Source organism: Primulina eburnea, chromosome 5, assembly GCF_022965805.1.
Source record: "Primulina eburnea isolate SZY01 chromosome 5, ASM2296580v1, whole genome shotgun sequence".
NCBI classification, from domain to species: domain Eukaryota; kingdom Viridiplantae; phylum Streptophyta; class Magnoliopsida; order Lamiales; family Gesneriaceae; genus Primulina; species Primulina eburnea.
In genome coordinates, this window is record NC_133105.1 from 16,280,608 (window position 1) to 16,298,434 (window position 17,827).

At 38.7% G+C, this 17,827-nt stretch overlaps 1 protein-coding gene across 1 annotated transcript in view; it reads right to left on the reverse strand.

The window, feature by feature from the left end:
* The window catches only part of LOC140831402 (ferritin-3, chloroplastic-like), a 28,730-nt gene extending 11,517 nt beyond the window's left edge, over positions 1–17,213 (reverse strand). Inside the window, exons 1-4 of the mRNA XM_073195156.1 lie at positions 17,113–17,213; positions 15,932–15,997; positions 5,416–5,479; positions 4,434–4,518 (exon numbers count right to left, since the gene is read on the reverse strand). Of these exons, the coding sequence (XP_073051257.1) occupies positions 4,434–4,518; positions 5,416–5,479; positions 15,932–15,997; positions 17,113–17,213 (316 nt within the window). The remainder of the gene's footprint in view (positions 1–4,433; positions 4,519–5,415; positions 5,480–15,931; positions 15,998–17,112) is intronic.
* Between the last annotated feature and the right edge of the window lie 614 nt (positions 17,214–17,827).

The window sequence follows — 17,827 nt, forward strand, 5'->3', positions numbered from 1 at the left end:
CTTGTGAATCGCAAGATTGCGACTGTTCAGTTTCAACGGCTCAGATTGAAAGATGGCCAAGCGTCACTTATCGCAATTATGACCACTTATTAATTGCAGTTACCGAGGGGGAACAGTCTTTCAGTCAGATTGAGAGTTTGACGTCTTTTCAGAAAACAGATAGGATGTTTGTCTTTTCGATAAAACTTCGAGTCTGCTGTTTTTTTTGTCAAAGTGCTGAAATATTCTCAGCACCCTGAAACTTCCAGCAGACGTTATCATAAAATGACAAATCCCCTTCTGATTTTCAGTAACCAACTGGACAGCCCGCTCATTTTCAAAATTTTCAAATATCTGACTGTTTCTGCAAAATTTTCGAACACTCAACCAAGAACATACTGACACGTGTCTTTATGTTTATCTGACGGCTGTATATATTCTTTTAGATTTAACCTTTACTGTTTCATATCTATCGCTTTTCAGCTACTGCTTTCTCTACTTTCACTAACTACTGCAAATTTGTCTGATCTCATCTGCATACAGGAATGGCTAACGCTTACACTCTTAACGCGTATCAAGTTAATTTTGCTTCGGTTCTCAACATCAAGGATGAGAATATCTTGAAAATGTTTCAGGATCTTGAGCAATCGGGACTCCGCAAATTCCTGGAAGCACCAGCAGTCATCTACAAAAATGCTTTACTGGAATTTTATGCTAAAGCCACAGTGCATGAAGGCAGGATTGTTTATACTCAAGGAGATGCTTCTATCTCCATTGATGCCGCTCATCTAGGAGCAGTCTTCCTCCTTCCACTTGCAGGTGTTTCTGAACTCTCTGACATTTCTAAGCTGGATATGTCTATTGCGCTTAGTTCTTTCTCAGCCTCTGGAGAAGAACTGTCTCCTTCCTGTCACAAGAAATTGCTAAAAATCGAGTATCAGATTCTGGCCGATATTGTGGCCAAAGCTATTTTGATCAAGGCTGGAACATTCGACAAGTTGACTAAGGAAAAAGTTCAAGTTATGACTGCCATCACCAAGGGGATTAAGGTGGATTGGAGTCATTTTATTTTCAGAATCATGAAGGACATGGTTGTCAGGCGAAGTTCTGGTTTCGCGGTTCAAATTAGCGTTTTGCTCAAGGATGCTGGCTTTGCATCCACCAGTGATCTAGATGCGACTCCCATCACCATGATTGATGCAGCGAATGTGTTGGCTTTAAGGCCTAAGCCAACAGTGGCAGAATTTGTGGCGATGAAGAAGGAAATTGGGGACACTGCTTCTGAGGCTCCAAAACCTCAGAAGAAAATATCAAAGAAACGATTGATCATTTCGTTGGATTCAGATGACACAGCACCAGAAGAGTCTGCTGCTGGTGTTCAAACAGCAGTGCCAACCCCAGCTAAGAAGAAATCTCGCACAATTCTTAAGATTAAGAAGACAGCAGCACTGTCTGAGATTGAGAAAGTACCTATTCGACAGGTTTTTCCAGAAGCGGTCCCTTCTGCTAGGACCACTGCTTCTTCAACTGCACTTGCTACTACGTCCGTTTCAGCACCTCCTTCTGCTCCAGTTTTTAAGCCAACATCTGGAATTGTTTTTCGGGAATCAGCAAGCGGGTCTTCTGCTTTCCGACCAATCGTGCCTGTGTCATCTTCTGACAAAGGCAAGGGAAAAATGGTGGAAGAACCACCTGTTATTAGTCACAAAACCACTGTGGCTACTGGCGTTGATCTTCATCTCGCAGAGATTGAGACCTCTGCTCATGATGACATGAATTTTTTTGATGTATGGCATCATGTGAGACTATTCCATTCCTTGAGTTACTTCAAGACAAAAGGAAATTTTGCCAAAATGATGAATGCGGAAAGGAAGGTTTTTCAGCTGGCCAAAACAGAAAATATCATCGAGGCCTTGCGAAGAAGGGATTTTGTCTTCGCTCAGCTGAAATGTCAGAAGTTAGAATGAGTTCTGCAAATTCTTCAATCCAATTTTGATCCTGCTGTTCCTACCGCTGTTCAGGATCAAAATGTTATTATGATTCTCTCTGACAAATTGAAGCAGATGAATGAGCAACTTCTTGCTCAAGAACAAAGCTTTGGAGAGCCCACTGTTTATCATGTCGGTCTTTTTCCAGTATTTCAACAGTCAGTTGAGGAAAGGACTACAGCCTCACCAAAGGCTTCTGCTCTCAGTACTCCTGCATCTCCGACTCGACACATCCCGACATCATCACTGCTGTCCGTGCATGAATTGGCTTCGGTTGAAGAAGTCATTGAATCTATTATACCTTCAGTCTCAACCACTCAAGAAGCAGCACCGGCTACTTCGTTGCCACCTTCTGACTTTCCTACTCCAGGGCAACAATTGGCAGATTCAGATGCTCCCTCTTTGCTACCGAATTTAGAGGTATTCTCTGCTGCTCATCAAGTCGAGATGACAGCTCTTCTGAATCAGCAGCTTGCTCCTTCTACTGAAGGTCCCTCAGTCTCACAGGATGTTTCTGTACCACCGGAAGAAGTGTTGGCCTCTGTCTTGGCCGTTTCTACTGCAGAATTTACTCCTCTGGTTGTTGTTGCTCCTCTTTTTTCTGCAACTCCAGCAGAAAGCACAGCAGACCCTGCTCCTACTACTGCTTTGTTGGATGTTGCTCCCATTTCTACTGCGTTGAATGTCTCTGAAATCAAACAACGCATGGTTGTACGCACTCCCTCCCCGGAACTCGATGCATTCAATCTCGAACATCAAATTCTATGTCTGCAAAACGATCTCAACAACATCTCTGAGTTAGTGAAGCGTATGTCTTGTGAAAACCTTGCGGAATTTACTGGTGCTAAATCCTTCCGAGAAACAATGGGTAAACACCTCTATCTCACTAAGGAGACCACAGACAAGATGTATGCTGAAACTTCCATTTTCAGACAAGCTATATCGAGATCTTACGCCACCCTCATCAGTGATCAAAATAATATTCTTACTCGACTCACTGAGCATGATGATCACTTTCGATCTCTATCTACTTCTGTGGAACTTTTGGATGCCAAGATTGATTCTCAAAATCAATCTATCGCTACACTGAATAATCGCATTTCTTCTCAGACCCCGTATCTGGAAATGCTAACCGATGGCATTCACAATATCTCAGGCCGATTGAATGACCTCTTTGCTCATGTGGTTGCCGCTGATGCCAAAAAAGGGGAAGATAGGGCATAGGGCAGATAGAGGAGATCAAGGAGGAAATCAAGAAGAAGATGTCTGAAGAAATTATTTTCAGGGATATTGGAATCAATTGATACTTTTAAATCCTTATTGACAATTATCATTCAGTTTATATGATTATCTGTTTTATTTAACAACTTTCTATTGATTAGGTTTTGGCATCACCACAAAGGGGGAAATTGTTAGACATGAATTGTATTGTGGCGATGATAACTAAAACCAGTAGACCAGCAGACCAAATCAAACATCTAATTTATCAGTAGCTGCTGTTCTAGTAAAACTAAATCAGATAGAAGAGATAGTTATACAAAACCAGTAGAAGACGTTGCCTAACGTTACTTCTTTAATGTTACCGTTAAGGGTTCCAAGTACTAATATTAATTGCGGCATTAATTGCTATACTGAATCATTTAATGCACCTTACCCATTTTGGTTTAAAACAGAACTGATTGTTCTACAGTCTTGTTGCAGGAACTTCTTTTGGCAATATAGCTGACTCTATCAGACTATCTGAAGACTATTCTGATTTATGGACGTTGAACTCAGTTGCTCTTATATAAGGGTAACAAACCTTACTCAAAAGCAAGGTTACGAAAACAGATTTTCAAGGATCAAAGCTTTTACATCGAAATCACTCTTAAAGTTCAACAAAAAGAAAAGTAGCACACGCTTCATAGCAATTATCTGATCATTTGAAGATCATCTTGTGCTACTGATCATCACACTCTTCACTATCACTACACTATCTATACTTCATCAAGAAGAGTTTGTAATCTGAAAAGAGTCTTTTCAGAACCTTGTGTTACGCACATTTGTGAGTTGAGAAACTAAGAGTTTCAGTAGGCTGAAGTGTAAGTCCTTCTGAAGTGGGTGTGTACAAGAGTTGTACTGTAATATCCAAAGTCTTTTAGTTATACCTTCTGGAAACAGAAGAAGGGGAGACGTAGAAGAGTTTATCTTCGAACTTCCATAAACAACTGCTGCCTACTGTTTTACTGTTTTTCTACTACTTCATCAGATTGTTTCCGCACATTTTCATTGTAATCAGGTGAAAGTACACGCACAAGATCAACTACTATTCTTAACAGGATTCTAGTACTTCATTAGAACGAAAAACGAGTAGAGTTTATTCACCCCCCCTCTAAACTCAACTTCGATCCTCAACAATAAGATTTTCCAGATCAACTGGATAACAACAACAATAATAATCACGCAACTTTTAGGTAGAAAACCTACCATACAATGCTTCTCCTTTCTCAAGATGATCATAGTTAAATATGGGCATCATCATAGACTGCAACTTGACTTGTCCACCTCTCTTGTTTTGCACATCATAAGAACAAATTGAGATCATAAAACAAGCGGAGCTACCCTTAGCTTAGTGTGGGCAGCTACACTGATGGTTGTGGAGCCAGAAATTTGATACATCTTGAGCTAAAATTTTCTTAATAAAATATAAAATAATACAATCAATTAAGTTAATGATAATTAGATTTCTGAGGTAAAATCTTAATTTCTTTGGTTCTGTCTTTCTTTTTTATACCCGTGATACCAGGGCTAAATACAAAATTTTTCACATTTATGGGCGTTGTCTTTCCTTCTATGTTTGAGTTGACTAGGCTAAAATCTCAATGTAAAAAAATTAAAAATAGAGGAACCCACCCAGACCACAGTCCAGGTGGAGATGCATATGGCTCCGCCCTTGCAAATTTATAAAAATAGTAATTTACCTAGTAATCGTTAAGTTATTGTGCACTTCTTAAAATTCTAAACTTTAACATCTTACACTATATGTTATATAGCAATATTCTTTTTGAATAAAATTTGTTATACATTAATACACAGTAACAAGAAATTGCCTTTAAATAAATAATCAAGTTGCTAATAAAATATCTTATATTAATTCTACTAGTGACTGCGATTTGTAGATAGAGCCCTTGAATCAATTGGGTGATGGATGAAGGGTAGCACAATTTCTATGCAAAGAAATAAATATTTATAGCAATCAATAATGAATGTATTGTGCAAAGATTTCAATATACGAAGACTCGAAAATATCAATTATAAGATAATTATTTTGTGGTGCTTGATGATTACTTGATCGAAAGATTTATATATTTTTTATTTATTAATTATCATATATTGTTTTCTACACTAAATCAAGATGTCAGCTCCACTCATTTGATCATAGTATTAAAAAGCAAATGATAGCACAAATAACCTGATACTCCATGAACTTTTCTGCATGCTCCCTCTCCTCTATGCTAGATTCCTTGAAAAAACTACAATGACAATTATTTATAACTCATGTAAAAGTAAAGTAATATAGTCTCTTTGCATTGTTGTTAGCTCAGTCCCAATTTAATTTATTTTAAATGATAGATTATCCCATATATGAAAATATCTATAAGAGTTATTTTGTCCTACAGATGCTCAAAATAATAAGACTTTCAGTATAGGATGTAAAACAGATAATTTGTGTTTTATCAGAATTATGTGTTGTGTCAGATGTTACAACATCTCGGACAATATGCAGCGGAATATTATATTTTGTAACACAAATTGACTTTAAATAAATAGATGGACAAGATTAAATTTGCACAAGTATTCGGTGTCTTATGGCAAAAATTAATCCCTAGAAAACCAAACCATTTACAAAAATCTTTCACTAGTGATTTTCACGAAAATCAATTTCCTCAACACCTTGAGAAAATAAAGCTTTTTAACAACTACCAACAATATTAAAACATCAATAAGAAAGCAAAACTCGTTCTCGGAAAAAACGATCAATTAGATGTAATCTTCAGTCAACATCGTTACGGATGTTGTCTGTAGATGTTGGCAACATTCAGAGCAACATGGTGATCACCACTCTTCAAATAGCACCGGCTTCAAGAATTTTTCTTCTCTGAAAAATTTTCAGTCTGTGTATGTATAATCGATATTCAATAAGCTTTTCCAATGTCCTTGACTCTTTCTTTATAGATGAAGAGTTTCACTTCACAAGGAAACCTATTTCATAAGGAAGGTAGAGTTTTATTAGAAATAACCTCTATTTAAACATTGATATCATATCTTATTAAATCTTTATATTAAATACCATATCATTATCTCATTATCATAGAAAGGAAAAATCTCACTAAATATTATACTCAATTAAATTACCAAGGAAATATATATATTAGGGAAATACTTTAAATCAAGAAATATGTCAATTAAATACGGAATTAGGATTTTTCTTCAATCTCCCCCTTTTTGCCTTTCTTGGACAAAATGAGATCAAACTCATTTATCTTTGATTAGCTCAAATCAACTCCCCCTGAGTTAGAGAACTTTTCTCCCCCTGAATAAAGTAAGGTTAGCACGGGTGTTGGCAACACTTGAGACAACACCTACACCATTTCATTATCAGTTCATTTAGTAAGGATATCAGGTGCAGGGAGAACCAACAGGAATATGATTACACACCAGGAAGCATGTATAAGAAGCTATAAAAAACAAGATAATTAAACCAACGAAAACAAGAGTCAATAATCCTCATCCTATTCTTCATCATTACTATCCTACTCATCATCACTATCATCCTCATCACTGTCATCATCCTTGGTCCCAGATGGACAAGCAGCATCCGTTTGATTATCATCTCCCCCTTTTTGTCCGGGAAAGACACCCTCCTTCAAGAAGAGCTTAAGATCAGCAGCCAGATCCTCATAGTATGCCAAGTCCGCCTTAGCTTGGGAGATCTTTTTGAGAACATGGTCAAGATGAGCCTGAACACCAGCAACGGGAATCTTCAGATAACCAGGCGTTGGTCGTTGTGAGGTTGAACTTGTAGAAGGCCCCGAGGTAGGAGGTGTTTTGGTCGAGTCGATCCAAGGAAGGTCAATCTTTCGTTTTCCCTTGAAGAGAGCAGGAACGATCTTCAGTAAGTCACTAGCACTTGTGGAGGGTTCTATGATGTCTTTAATGAACCCTTGTGCCTATAAGATGCCATAAATGAGAAAGGAAAATGGGAGTTTGGAGGACATGCCGCCATGTGCATATTGCATGATAGTATAAAAAACCAAACGCCCAAAGTTCAAGTTGGAGGTGCCGATGGCAAAAAGAGTCAGGGCCTGAGACTTAGTGATCACCGTGGTGTTGGTGGTAGGGGTCCAGTTGCGGATGGCAATTTTGTGAAGAACCGATTAGAGAGATGTAAGTGTTGCAGCCGAGATCTTTTTGGGATGTGCAGGGAATTTGCTTATCAGTCCACCAGTCAGGGTGGAAATCACATCATCAAGGTCCGGTGGTGGACCTTCAGCAATTACAGGTTTGCCGTAGTAATCATTTATGATCTGAGGCTCAAAGTTGTACACCCTGTTCCGTACAAACACTCGACCAAATTTGGGCGATCGCGGATCACTGACGCTAGATGAAAGGTTCGCGTAGAATTCAAAAACCACCTTGTGACAATAGGGCAGTGCAGAAGAAACGGTAGATAACAATCCTCGGGATTTGAGAAACTCGATTAGATTGTTGCGAGAGAAGGCCGCCATATCAGCATTTCGTTCCTCAATAAGAGACCGGTTGGCATAAAGGGACTAGTTTGAAAACACCTCCTCTGTATAAAACATGTTATTGAAACTGCTGGACAAGTCGTAGTCATTGAGGTTGATGTTGTCCGAGAAGTTCTCGTCATTTGAAGCAACATCCATAGGAACATGTGCATCAACAGGTATGGAATTGGCAGAGACACTGGAATCTTCAGAACCAATGGGGCCAGATGGTCGAGCAGCTTGTTGGTTTTTGAGGTTGGCCATAAATTGGGCCAACTTGATTTCCTCATCACGAGGTGGTGAGGACATTGGTGGAGGAGGAGGCGGCACGTCCATAGCAAAATTAGTAGAGTCACCGGAGGAATCACAGCTGTCGGAGGGCGAAGGAACTTTCTTCGTGCAGGCCACAAATTCATAATCTCCATCGTCAGAGTCATCACCCGAGGTGTGCTCATGGTCAGCAAGCGAAGGTCGGCTCGTCCCCTCACTCTTTCGACGAAATCGTGTTGAGGTGGTCAAATCAGGGTTATACCCTGCCTGTCTCTTGGAGCGACGAACTTGATGACGCGGAGGATCAAACACATGAATTATTGGTGGATTATCAACATCAAAAGCATTCCCAGGCTCACCGGGGGCAATAACCTCCAGAGGCTCGAGCATTAGAGCAGCAGGAATGATCTGCAAGTCCTGGACAGTGGGGTGTTGCAGCAGATGTAGCGGGAGGTGAGGAAACATCTTGTGTATAGCCCATTTCGTTTCAGATATCGTGTGGATCAAAGCCCTTTCCTGCCATTTAAACGAGAAAAATTTCAAGCAAAGAAGAGAATCGACAATTTGGGGAAGATTTTACAGAGAGAATTTGCAAAACGATGGTACGGAAATTTGTGAAAACGATTAGACAGAAAATGATGAATTAGGCGGTGTAAGTAAATGAGATAAGCATGAATGAACAGTGCAATGGTAATAAAATCAAACAATCAAGTGAGTCCAAATGGTAAAAAAATTTCCATCGGTAAGAAAAGATAACGGCCCTTTTTTTAAGATCTTAACACCTTTACAAATATTACAGGGACAATTTAAGACTAACCACATTTCAAAATTTACCGATATAACTCCACATCGAACTTTATCCCTACTAGACATCAATGATCACATAAATTAGACATTTTGCGAAGTTTGGAATTTCACCGAATTTTATCGAAATACGCATATCCTTGTGGCACAAAAATATTCACAATGATATGTTTATGCATGACCTATTTATGCCTAATAACAAAATGTAACAGAAATAGAAACATGAAACAAATATGAAATATTTTTACAGATGAGATGTTGTCACAAATGTTGGCAACATCTTCGGCAACACATCCAATTCCGAAAAAAAAATTAAAATTTTTCCTCACACTTAGGGACTTAACCATTTTTAGATCATAGAAGATGTAGCTCCCACACTAGAAGAACGGTCTTCTTTTGGACTCCTCTAGATAGCTTTTTTCAATCTTTCTATTTTGATTTCTGCATTGAATTCAGAAGAGGTAGCTCCCACACTAAAAGTACAGTCTTCTTTGGACTCTTTTAAGTAGATTTTTCCTATCTTTTCTTCTGACACAGAGTATATTTGTAAGTATTGTCAATCTACTCAAATCACCTTTCACATGAGACAAACTCATGATGTACATGATTTTCTTTTACTACTTAATGACTAAGCACAAAATTTTGCATGTCCAAATAGAATAAGGAATTATAAGTGTACCAGAAGATTAAGCAACATCATTCCAACACATCATATCACCGAATGCATGAAAATGCAGAATGTCTAAGTCCTAAAAATGCACATGCATGTTAGACGTTGTCCGAGATGTTGTAACATCTGAGACAACATCTATGAATGATTAGGCAGAACACATGCTGAGAGATTTCCTAAGATTGGAGAATCTCTCAAAATCTAATGGTTTGGTGAATATGTCGGCCAGTTGGTTATTTGTATCAACAAAATCCATTCGAATCAATCATTTCTCTATTAGATCTCTAATAAAGTGGTGACGGATGTCAATGTGTTTAGTACGAGAGTGTTGTACCGGATTTTTGAAATGTTTATTGCACTAGAATTGACACAGTACACCACTAAGGGTTCACTCTTAAGACCATAATCTTCTATCATCTGATTCATCCACAAGAGTTGAGTACACCCACTTCCTGCTGTCACATATTCGGATTCAGCAGTCGAAAGTGAAACACAGTTCTGTTTTCTACTATGCCATGATATCAAGTTATTTCCAAGTTAAAAACAACCACCCGAAGTACTTTTTTATCGTCTAAATCCCCTGCCCAGTCGGCATCAGAAAACCCTATTAGATTTGAGTTGGTTTCGTGTGTATACCATAATCCTAAGTCAATGGTTCCGGCTATGTATCGTAAGATAAGTTTTACGGCTTTTAAGTGAGAAATCTTAGGATTAGATTGATATCTAGCACACAAACAATTACTAAAAATTAAGTCAGGGCGACTGGCAGTCAAGTACAAGAGACTTCCTATGATGCTGCGGTAAAGGGTGTTGTCAACATCTTCGGTCGCAACATCTTTGGATAATTTTTCATTTGAGCCCATAGGTGTTTTCATGTGCTTAGTGTTTTCATTAGTAAATTTCTTTACTAGATTCTTAGCATACTTACTTTGACACAAGAAGATCCCATAATGCATTTGTTTGACTTGCATACCAAGAAAAAAGTGTAACTCACCAACCATGCTCATTTCAAATGTAGTAGACATGCATTCAACAAAATCATTAGCATGCTTTTGGGATGAAGAGCCGAAAATTATATCATCAACATAGATTAGACCAATGAGGATCTCACCTTTGGATTTTTGGATAAAGAGCATTTTATCTACCTCACCTTGTTTAAATCCAATGTTAAGTAGGTAGTCAGTCAATCTGTCATACCAAGCACGTGGTGCTTGCTTCAAACCATAGAGAGCCTTTTTCAGCTTGTACACATGATTCAGATTGTGTGGATCTTTGAATCCTTTAGGCTGTCTAACATGTACTTCATCACTCAAAAAACCATTCAAAAAGGCACTTTTGACATCCAATTGAAACAGTTTTATTTTCATGTATCATGCAATAGCTAGCAGAAGTCGAATTGACTCAATGCGGGCAACAAGAGCAAAGGTCTCATCGAAATCAACCCCTTCAACCTGTGTACCCTTAAGCAACCAACCTTGCTTTGTTTCGAATGATGTTTCCTGACTCATCAGTTTTATTTTTAAAAACCCACATTGTTCCAAGTATATTGCCTTGGTCAGGAGGAGGAACTAAATCCCAAACATCATTTCGAACAAACTCTTCAAGTTCATCATGCGTAGCATTGATCCAAAACTCATCCTTTAAAGCTTCGTAGACATTTTTAGGTTCAATTTGGGATACAAAGCATGAAAATCTAACATGTAAGTACATGGTACTCATACACACTAGTCCAACCATTTTTCGGTAGTCGACTTTATCTTTCTTCCTGGTTTGGACATCCTCGCGCATTCCTCCGATGATTTGAGATGATGGATGGTTCTTTTGGATTTTGCTTGGAATACACGGTCCATCATATACTGCCTCATCATCGATGTGAGCATCTTCTTGTGATTCGGTGACTTCAGTGTCACATGTTGCGCCAGATGTTGCAACACCTGGGGCAACATTTGTATTTTCCAGTGAGGTTTGAGTTTCCAAAAGGTCTTCAACGTCATCCTCAGCAGTTTTCTTCTTGAGATCTACACAATCATCAAAAAAACATTAATGGATTCCATAATTGTCCTCGTTCTTAGGTTAAACATACGATAGGCTCGACTATTAGTAGCATATCATAAAAACAGACACTTATCACTTTTTGAATCAAATTTAGCAAGTTGATCCCTGTCATTCAAAGTGCAACAAACACAACCAAAAACATGAAATTATTTAAGATTAGGCTTCTTTCCTATGATGATCTCATAAGAAGTCATGGTTGAACCACTTCTTAAATAGACCCTATTCGAAATGTGGCATGCTGTATTAAGGGCTTCTGCACAAAACGCTTCGAGATATTCTTTGAAGCTAGCATCACCCTTGCCATTTCTTGCAAAGTCCTGTTCTTACGTTCGGTAATGCCATTTTTTTGTGGGGTTTTTGGTGCTGAAAATTCATGTGAAATCCCTTTCTTGTCACAAAAAGATGAGAATAAAGAGTTTTCAAATTCCTTACCATGATCGGTTCTGATCCTTCTCACCTTTAAATTATGGAAGTTTGTGATTCTTGTGACCAATTGTTTGAACACATCAAAGGTGTCCGATTTCTCCCTAATGAAACTTACCCACGAATATCGTGAGAAATCATCAACACAAACAAAAGAATACTTCTTACCTCCGAAGCTTTCCATTTCCATAGGACCCATAAGATCTATATGTAGTAATTCCAGACAGCATGTTGTCCCAGATGTTGGTAACACTGGGTGCGACACGCGAGTCCGTTTTCCTTTTAGATAATCTCCGCACACATATGGTATTCCAGATGAAAGATTAAGCATACCTCTTACTGCATCGTACTTACTCAAGTTCATCAAGGTTTTGAAATTTGCATGTCCTAGTTTTTGATGCCAAAGGTCAAGTTCGGTGATTTGCACATGTTTGCATGAAAGTTCTTCACCTATTTGATAGCAATTATCCGAAGACCTTGTGCCTGTCATAATGCACAAATTAGTTTCATAAAAAATTTCACAATTATGTTTATCAAACTTAACAAGCAAATTATCATCACACAATTGACTTATGCTTATCAAATTTGAATTTAATCCTTCAACATAAAGCACATTGTGGGGCTTTGGTAGTCCTTCAACGATCAATGTGCCCTTTCCCACAATTTTTCCTTTGGCTCCCCCTCCATAGGTCACTCTACCACAATTTTGTTCAACATAATCGATGAGATGTTCTCTTGAGCCTGTCATGTTGCGTGAGCTTCCACTATCAAAGTACCAATGATCTGCAATGTTAGTAGACAACATTACAGTGAGTTTTTACCTTTGGTACCCAAATTTGTCTTACTGTAGGTCGATGGTGGGAGGTGTTGCGGGAATGTTGGACAACATTCGAGGCAATATCCGACTCGACTTTTGGTTCATACGGTCATCCCTGAGTTTAAAACAGTAGGGTCTGATATGATCAGGCTTAAAGCAGTAATGACATACGTACCTTCATTTTCTTTTCCTAGGAATGGGCGCTGCAGTTTGTCTTTTTGGAGGAGAGCTTTTGATAGACAACTTTGATTGTGGTTGTGTGGATGTATCGGCCTTTTCTGTTACAAAAATAGTTGACTTGGAAGAATATTCACCAATTTCAAACATGCTGTATTTGAAACCTAAGCCCTTTTTGTCATGTCTTCCCATCAAAAGTATGGAATCAAGCTTGGATGTGCTTGAATTAAACTTGGACAAGGTTTCAGTTGTCTTTTGAAGCTCTTCTTTGGTCTTACCAAGTTCCAAATCCTTTTTGCTTAAAATTACCTCAAGTTTTGCAACTACGGCTTTTAGATCAATGTTCTCCTTCATAAGAATTGAGTTCATCTTGTTTCTTTTGGTCCAATCTTCAAACAACTCTTCATAAAGCTTTTGCACACTCTCAAGAGTGATTTCTTCATCATCAGCTTCTGATTCATCATCTCCACTCAAATTTTCAGAAGTTGTGGATTTCAAACATATTGAATTTTTGCAAATGTTGCGGCCAGGTGTGGCAACACCTAGGGCAACATCTAAAGGATTCACCTGCAGTCTGTGATTTTCTGTCAATAATGTTGTCAAGGGGGTTTGATTTTCTTCTTCAGTGGATTTCTCCTCAGCATCGGATCCTTCATCGCTTAGAGACACATTGTAGCCTTTGTTTTTTCGCAATCTGTTAGCACATTCAATGGAATAGTGTCCAAAGCCCTTGCACTCTCTACAGTGCACCAAATCATACCTTTTTGAATTTTATTGTCCCTTGCCTTCATTCATTGGTTGAAATTGTTGCTTGGCAGGGTACTTTTGTGAACTTTCAGGTGCAAGAAGGCTTGGAAATTTAGATGGTTGTGCATCCTTCTTCTTATCTCTTCTTTTCAAGTAATCACCAAATTTCTTTGTGATAAAGGAGATAGAATTCTCGCAGAGATCAGAATCATTGACTTCTTGAGATATTTGAAGGAGTTCATTGTAGGAGTCATTAGAAGCTTTGAATGCAATTGTCTTCTATTTATCCTTCTTCTGCATGTCCAGGTTCATCTCAAAAGTGCGTAGTGAACTGATAAGGTCTTCCAATGCCATCTAAGAAGTGTCCTTAGCCTCATCTATTGCGCAAATTTTTATGTTGAATCTTTCAGGCAGAGAACGGAGGACCTTGCTAACTAGACGCTCATTGGAGATAGAGTCTCCAATACTGAATGCCTCATTAGCAATTTCCCGTAGGCGGCGATCGTAATCGAGTATGTTCTTAGATTCTTCCATCCTCATCATCTCGAATTTTGAAGTGAGCATCCTCAATCTGGTTCGTCGCACACTTTCAGAACCTTCACAGTGCCTTTGGAGAGTATCCCATGCACTTTTAGCATAAGTACGGTTTGTGATTAAACTGAACATGTTCATGTCAACCGATGTAAATATTGCATTCAAGACCCTTGATCTATCTTGACTGGTGGAGTCCATCCATTGATGACACACTTCCATGCCCGTTCATCTATCGATTTTATGTTGTATCTTATTTTGACCTTCCAAAGGCTGTAATTGGTACCATCTAGGATTGATGGTCGAAGTTCTGCGCTTGCAAGTGAAGTTCCATTTGATTAATTCACTGTCAAACAAAACAAAAACGAGAATAAGCACTTAGTATATCAAGAGTAGGCTCTGATACCACTTGTAAGAGTTATTTTGTCCGACAGATGCTCAAAATAATAATACTTTCAGTATAGGATGTAAAACAGATAATTTGTGTTTATCAAAATTAAGTGTTGTGCTAGATGTTACAACATCTCAGACAACATGCAGTGGAATATTATATTTTGTAACACAAATTGACATTAAATAAATAGATGGACAAGATTAAATTTGTACAAGTATAAATACTCGTGCGGTGCCTTATGGCAAAAATTTATCATTAGGAAACCAAACCGTTTACAAAAACCTTTCACTAGTGATTTTCACGAAAATGAATTTCCTCTAACACCTTGAGAAAATAAAGCTTTCTAACAACTACTAAAAATATTAAAACATCAATAAGAAAGAAAAACACGATATCGGAAAACACGATCAATTAGATGTAATCTTCAGTCAACATCGTTACGGATGTTGTCTGTAGATGTTGGCAACATTCAGAACAACACGATGATCACCACTCTTCAAATAGCACCGGCTTCAAGAATTTTTTTTCTCTGAAAAATCTTCACTCCGTGTATGTATAATCGATATTCAAGAAGCTTTTCCAATGTCCTTGACTCCTTATTTATAGATGAAGAGTTTCACTCCACAAGGAAACCTATTTCATAAGGAAAGTAGAGTTTTAGTAGAAATAACCTCTATTTAAACATTGATATCATATCTTATTAAATCTTTATATTAAATACCATATCATTATCTCATTATCATAGAAAGGCAAAATCTCACTAAATATTATACTCAATTAAATTAGCAAGGAAAGATAATATTAGGGAAATACTTTAAATCAAGAAATATATCAATTAAATACGGAATTAGGATTTCCCTTCAATATCAATGTTTTGTAATCCATCGAAATATAGATTTATTAAAAGTTCAACTTCATGAAGTTTCTAAACATGGATCGGTGCCCTTGCTTTATTCTCTCATATGATTAAGGAATAGTCCGATTGTTTAGCTCATTTTAGCATAGCTACGCAGACTAAAATTTTTAAACTCAGAAATCCTTTAATTGAGGTCACTGACCTAATATCAAATAAATCCAAAATTAATATATAAATTTTTTTAAAAAACGGGTCAGCTCGGGTGGCCATATATGGCTGCGCCACTGCCCATGAGGCTTAGCTTTAGCCAAACCACGGCTCGATTTGGAAATGCCCGTTTTTAGAATCATATCAACATTTGATGATGTGAAATAATATAAAAATTTGACGATACATTCCACACCTTTGTGAAAAACACAAATGTCATATACATATAGCATCGAGAAAATTACTTGGCGAGCAGCTTAAGAGCAACATTATCTCTATAGAAGTAGGCATACATTGCATGATACACGTACGAAACGTTAATTCAACGCTGCAATTCAAGAGAAAACAAAATTAATTGGGTCAAGAATTTAACATATATATCGATCTATCTGCAGCAAGGGAACAAATAAAAAAAGCAGGTCTAATATCTATGGTGTAAGTTACGTAACACCGATCAACATCATTTCCACCACCGATCCCCCAGTGCAGGATTAGACACTGCTACATTGAATAAAACAGATTTCTCAGAAATTACAGTAGTAGAATGATACCCCGGGATGTCCCAGGTCATGGATGGTTCCCGGGACGTCCCGGACCATGGAGCCTGTCAATGGAGGGTGCCCGAGTCAGGAGGATGGAATGCTCCCGGGCCAATAAAGCGACAAGATGGATTAACGCACTTGCGACTTGAAGATTTCATGGAGGGGCCGGTCAATCAGGAGGTCGGGCTATAGGAGCATCCGAGACATAATCTCCCCGGGACGTTATACACCCGGGCCCTCACGAGGAATCCCGAGAAGCATTTTACCCAGACCACTTCGATATGAGCACCGCATTTATTAGCACTGATGTAGTAGGGTGTGTATAGCCGACCTATCTCTGACAGTAAAAAAAATGGTTGACAAAATCAGGTGGGCTGGATATGACTAGTATGAGATTTGACATGTCAGAACAATATGGTATAATCAGGCGCCCTACTACAATTAATGCTCAACACAAAAAACGAGGTCATCATTGCATCCTCTACTATAAATACCAGGTTCTTTAGTTGCATTTACTTTGGATTCAGATATTAATTCACATATTTAATACTCTCATTTATTCTCTACTCTCCACACCAATCACATAGCCATCATTTGGCTACATTGGTTTTCTTTCTTGAGTTCCCTGCTGACTTAAGCATCGGAGTGGTCACGCCGGACACCCCTCCGGCGCCCATTCACGTGGTTTTTCTCTTGTTCGCAGATCCCTCAAAATCGCTCAATGAGGAAAGAAGTTCAGTTCATACGTCCAACTCACATTTCCTTCAACATTTTGATAGCAAATCCGGCAGAGTACCCGACCCGACTCGTTCTTTTCGCTCGGGTTACATCATTGGCGTGGTCTGTGGGAAATTTGAGTTTGAAGGCGTTGATATGGCTCCTACCAGAAGAACAAATCAAGAAACTTCCAAGATCCAGGAAGAGAACAACACTCGTCTTTCTGGTGCAGGTGGCCCCCACCTAACGGCCCCAAACCACCATCCATTTACCTCCTGAGGAGTTGACCAAGATTGTAGCTGATGCTGTTAAGACAACAATGGCAAAGAAGACCACCACTCATCATTCCAGTCACCCCGAGCACCAACGTGAGCAGCCACAGGAGGAAGAGATAAGGGAAGAGGAGAGGGAGTCAAGCGCAGGTTCTAAATCTCCCACTGTGGCAGAGGAGTTAGAAGAGTTGAGGAAGAAAGTAAGAGTGTTGGAGGGGCATGTAATAGCCAAGTCTGGTGAACGGTACGGTTTAAGTTTTCGTATGTTTATAGATTATTTGGTTTAGATGTTAAGAGTTGTGATTATGGGTCATAGTATTGTTGGTTATTATTGTTTTGTGGCATTGTTGATTTTAGTTCATGGTAGTTGTGTTGTATCAACGTTGCGATTCGATTTTAGTTGCATAATAGTTTGTTTTGGCCGAGACCAGACCGCAACCGCGGTAATTTGAGCAGCGCCCCCGCGGTATTTATTGCAGCATTTTTTGGTGGATTTCCGAATAGACACCGCACCCGTGGTGTGACAGTTACCGCACCCGCGGTAAAATTTAGAGCGCACATGTGGTCGACATTTTCAGATTTTTGGTTGAGTTGCCGAGGGCACACCGCA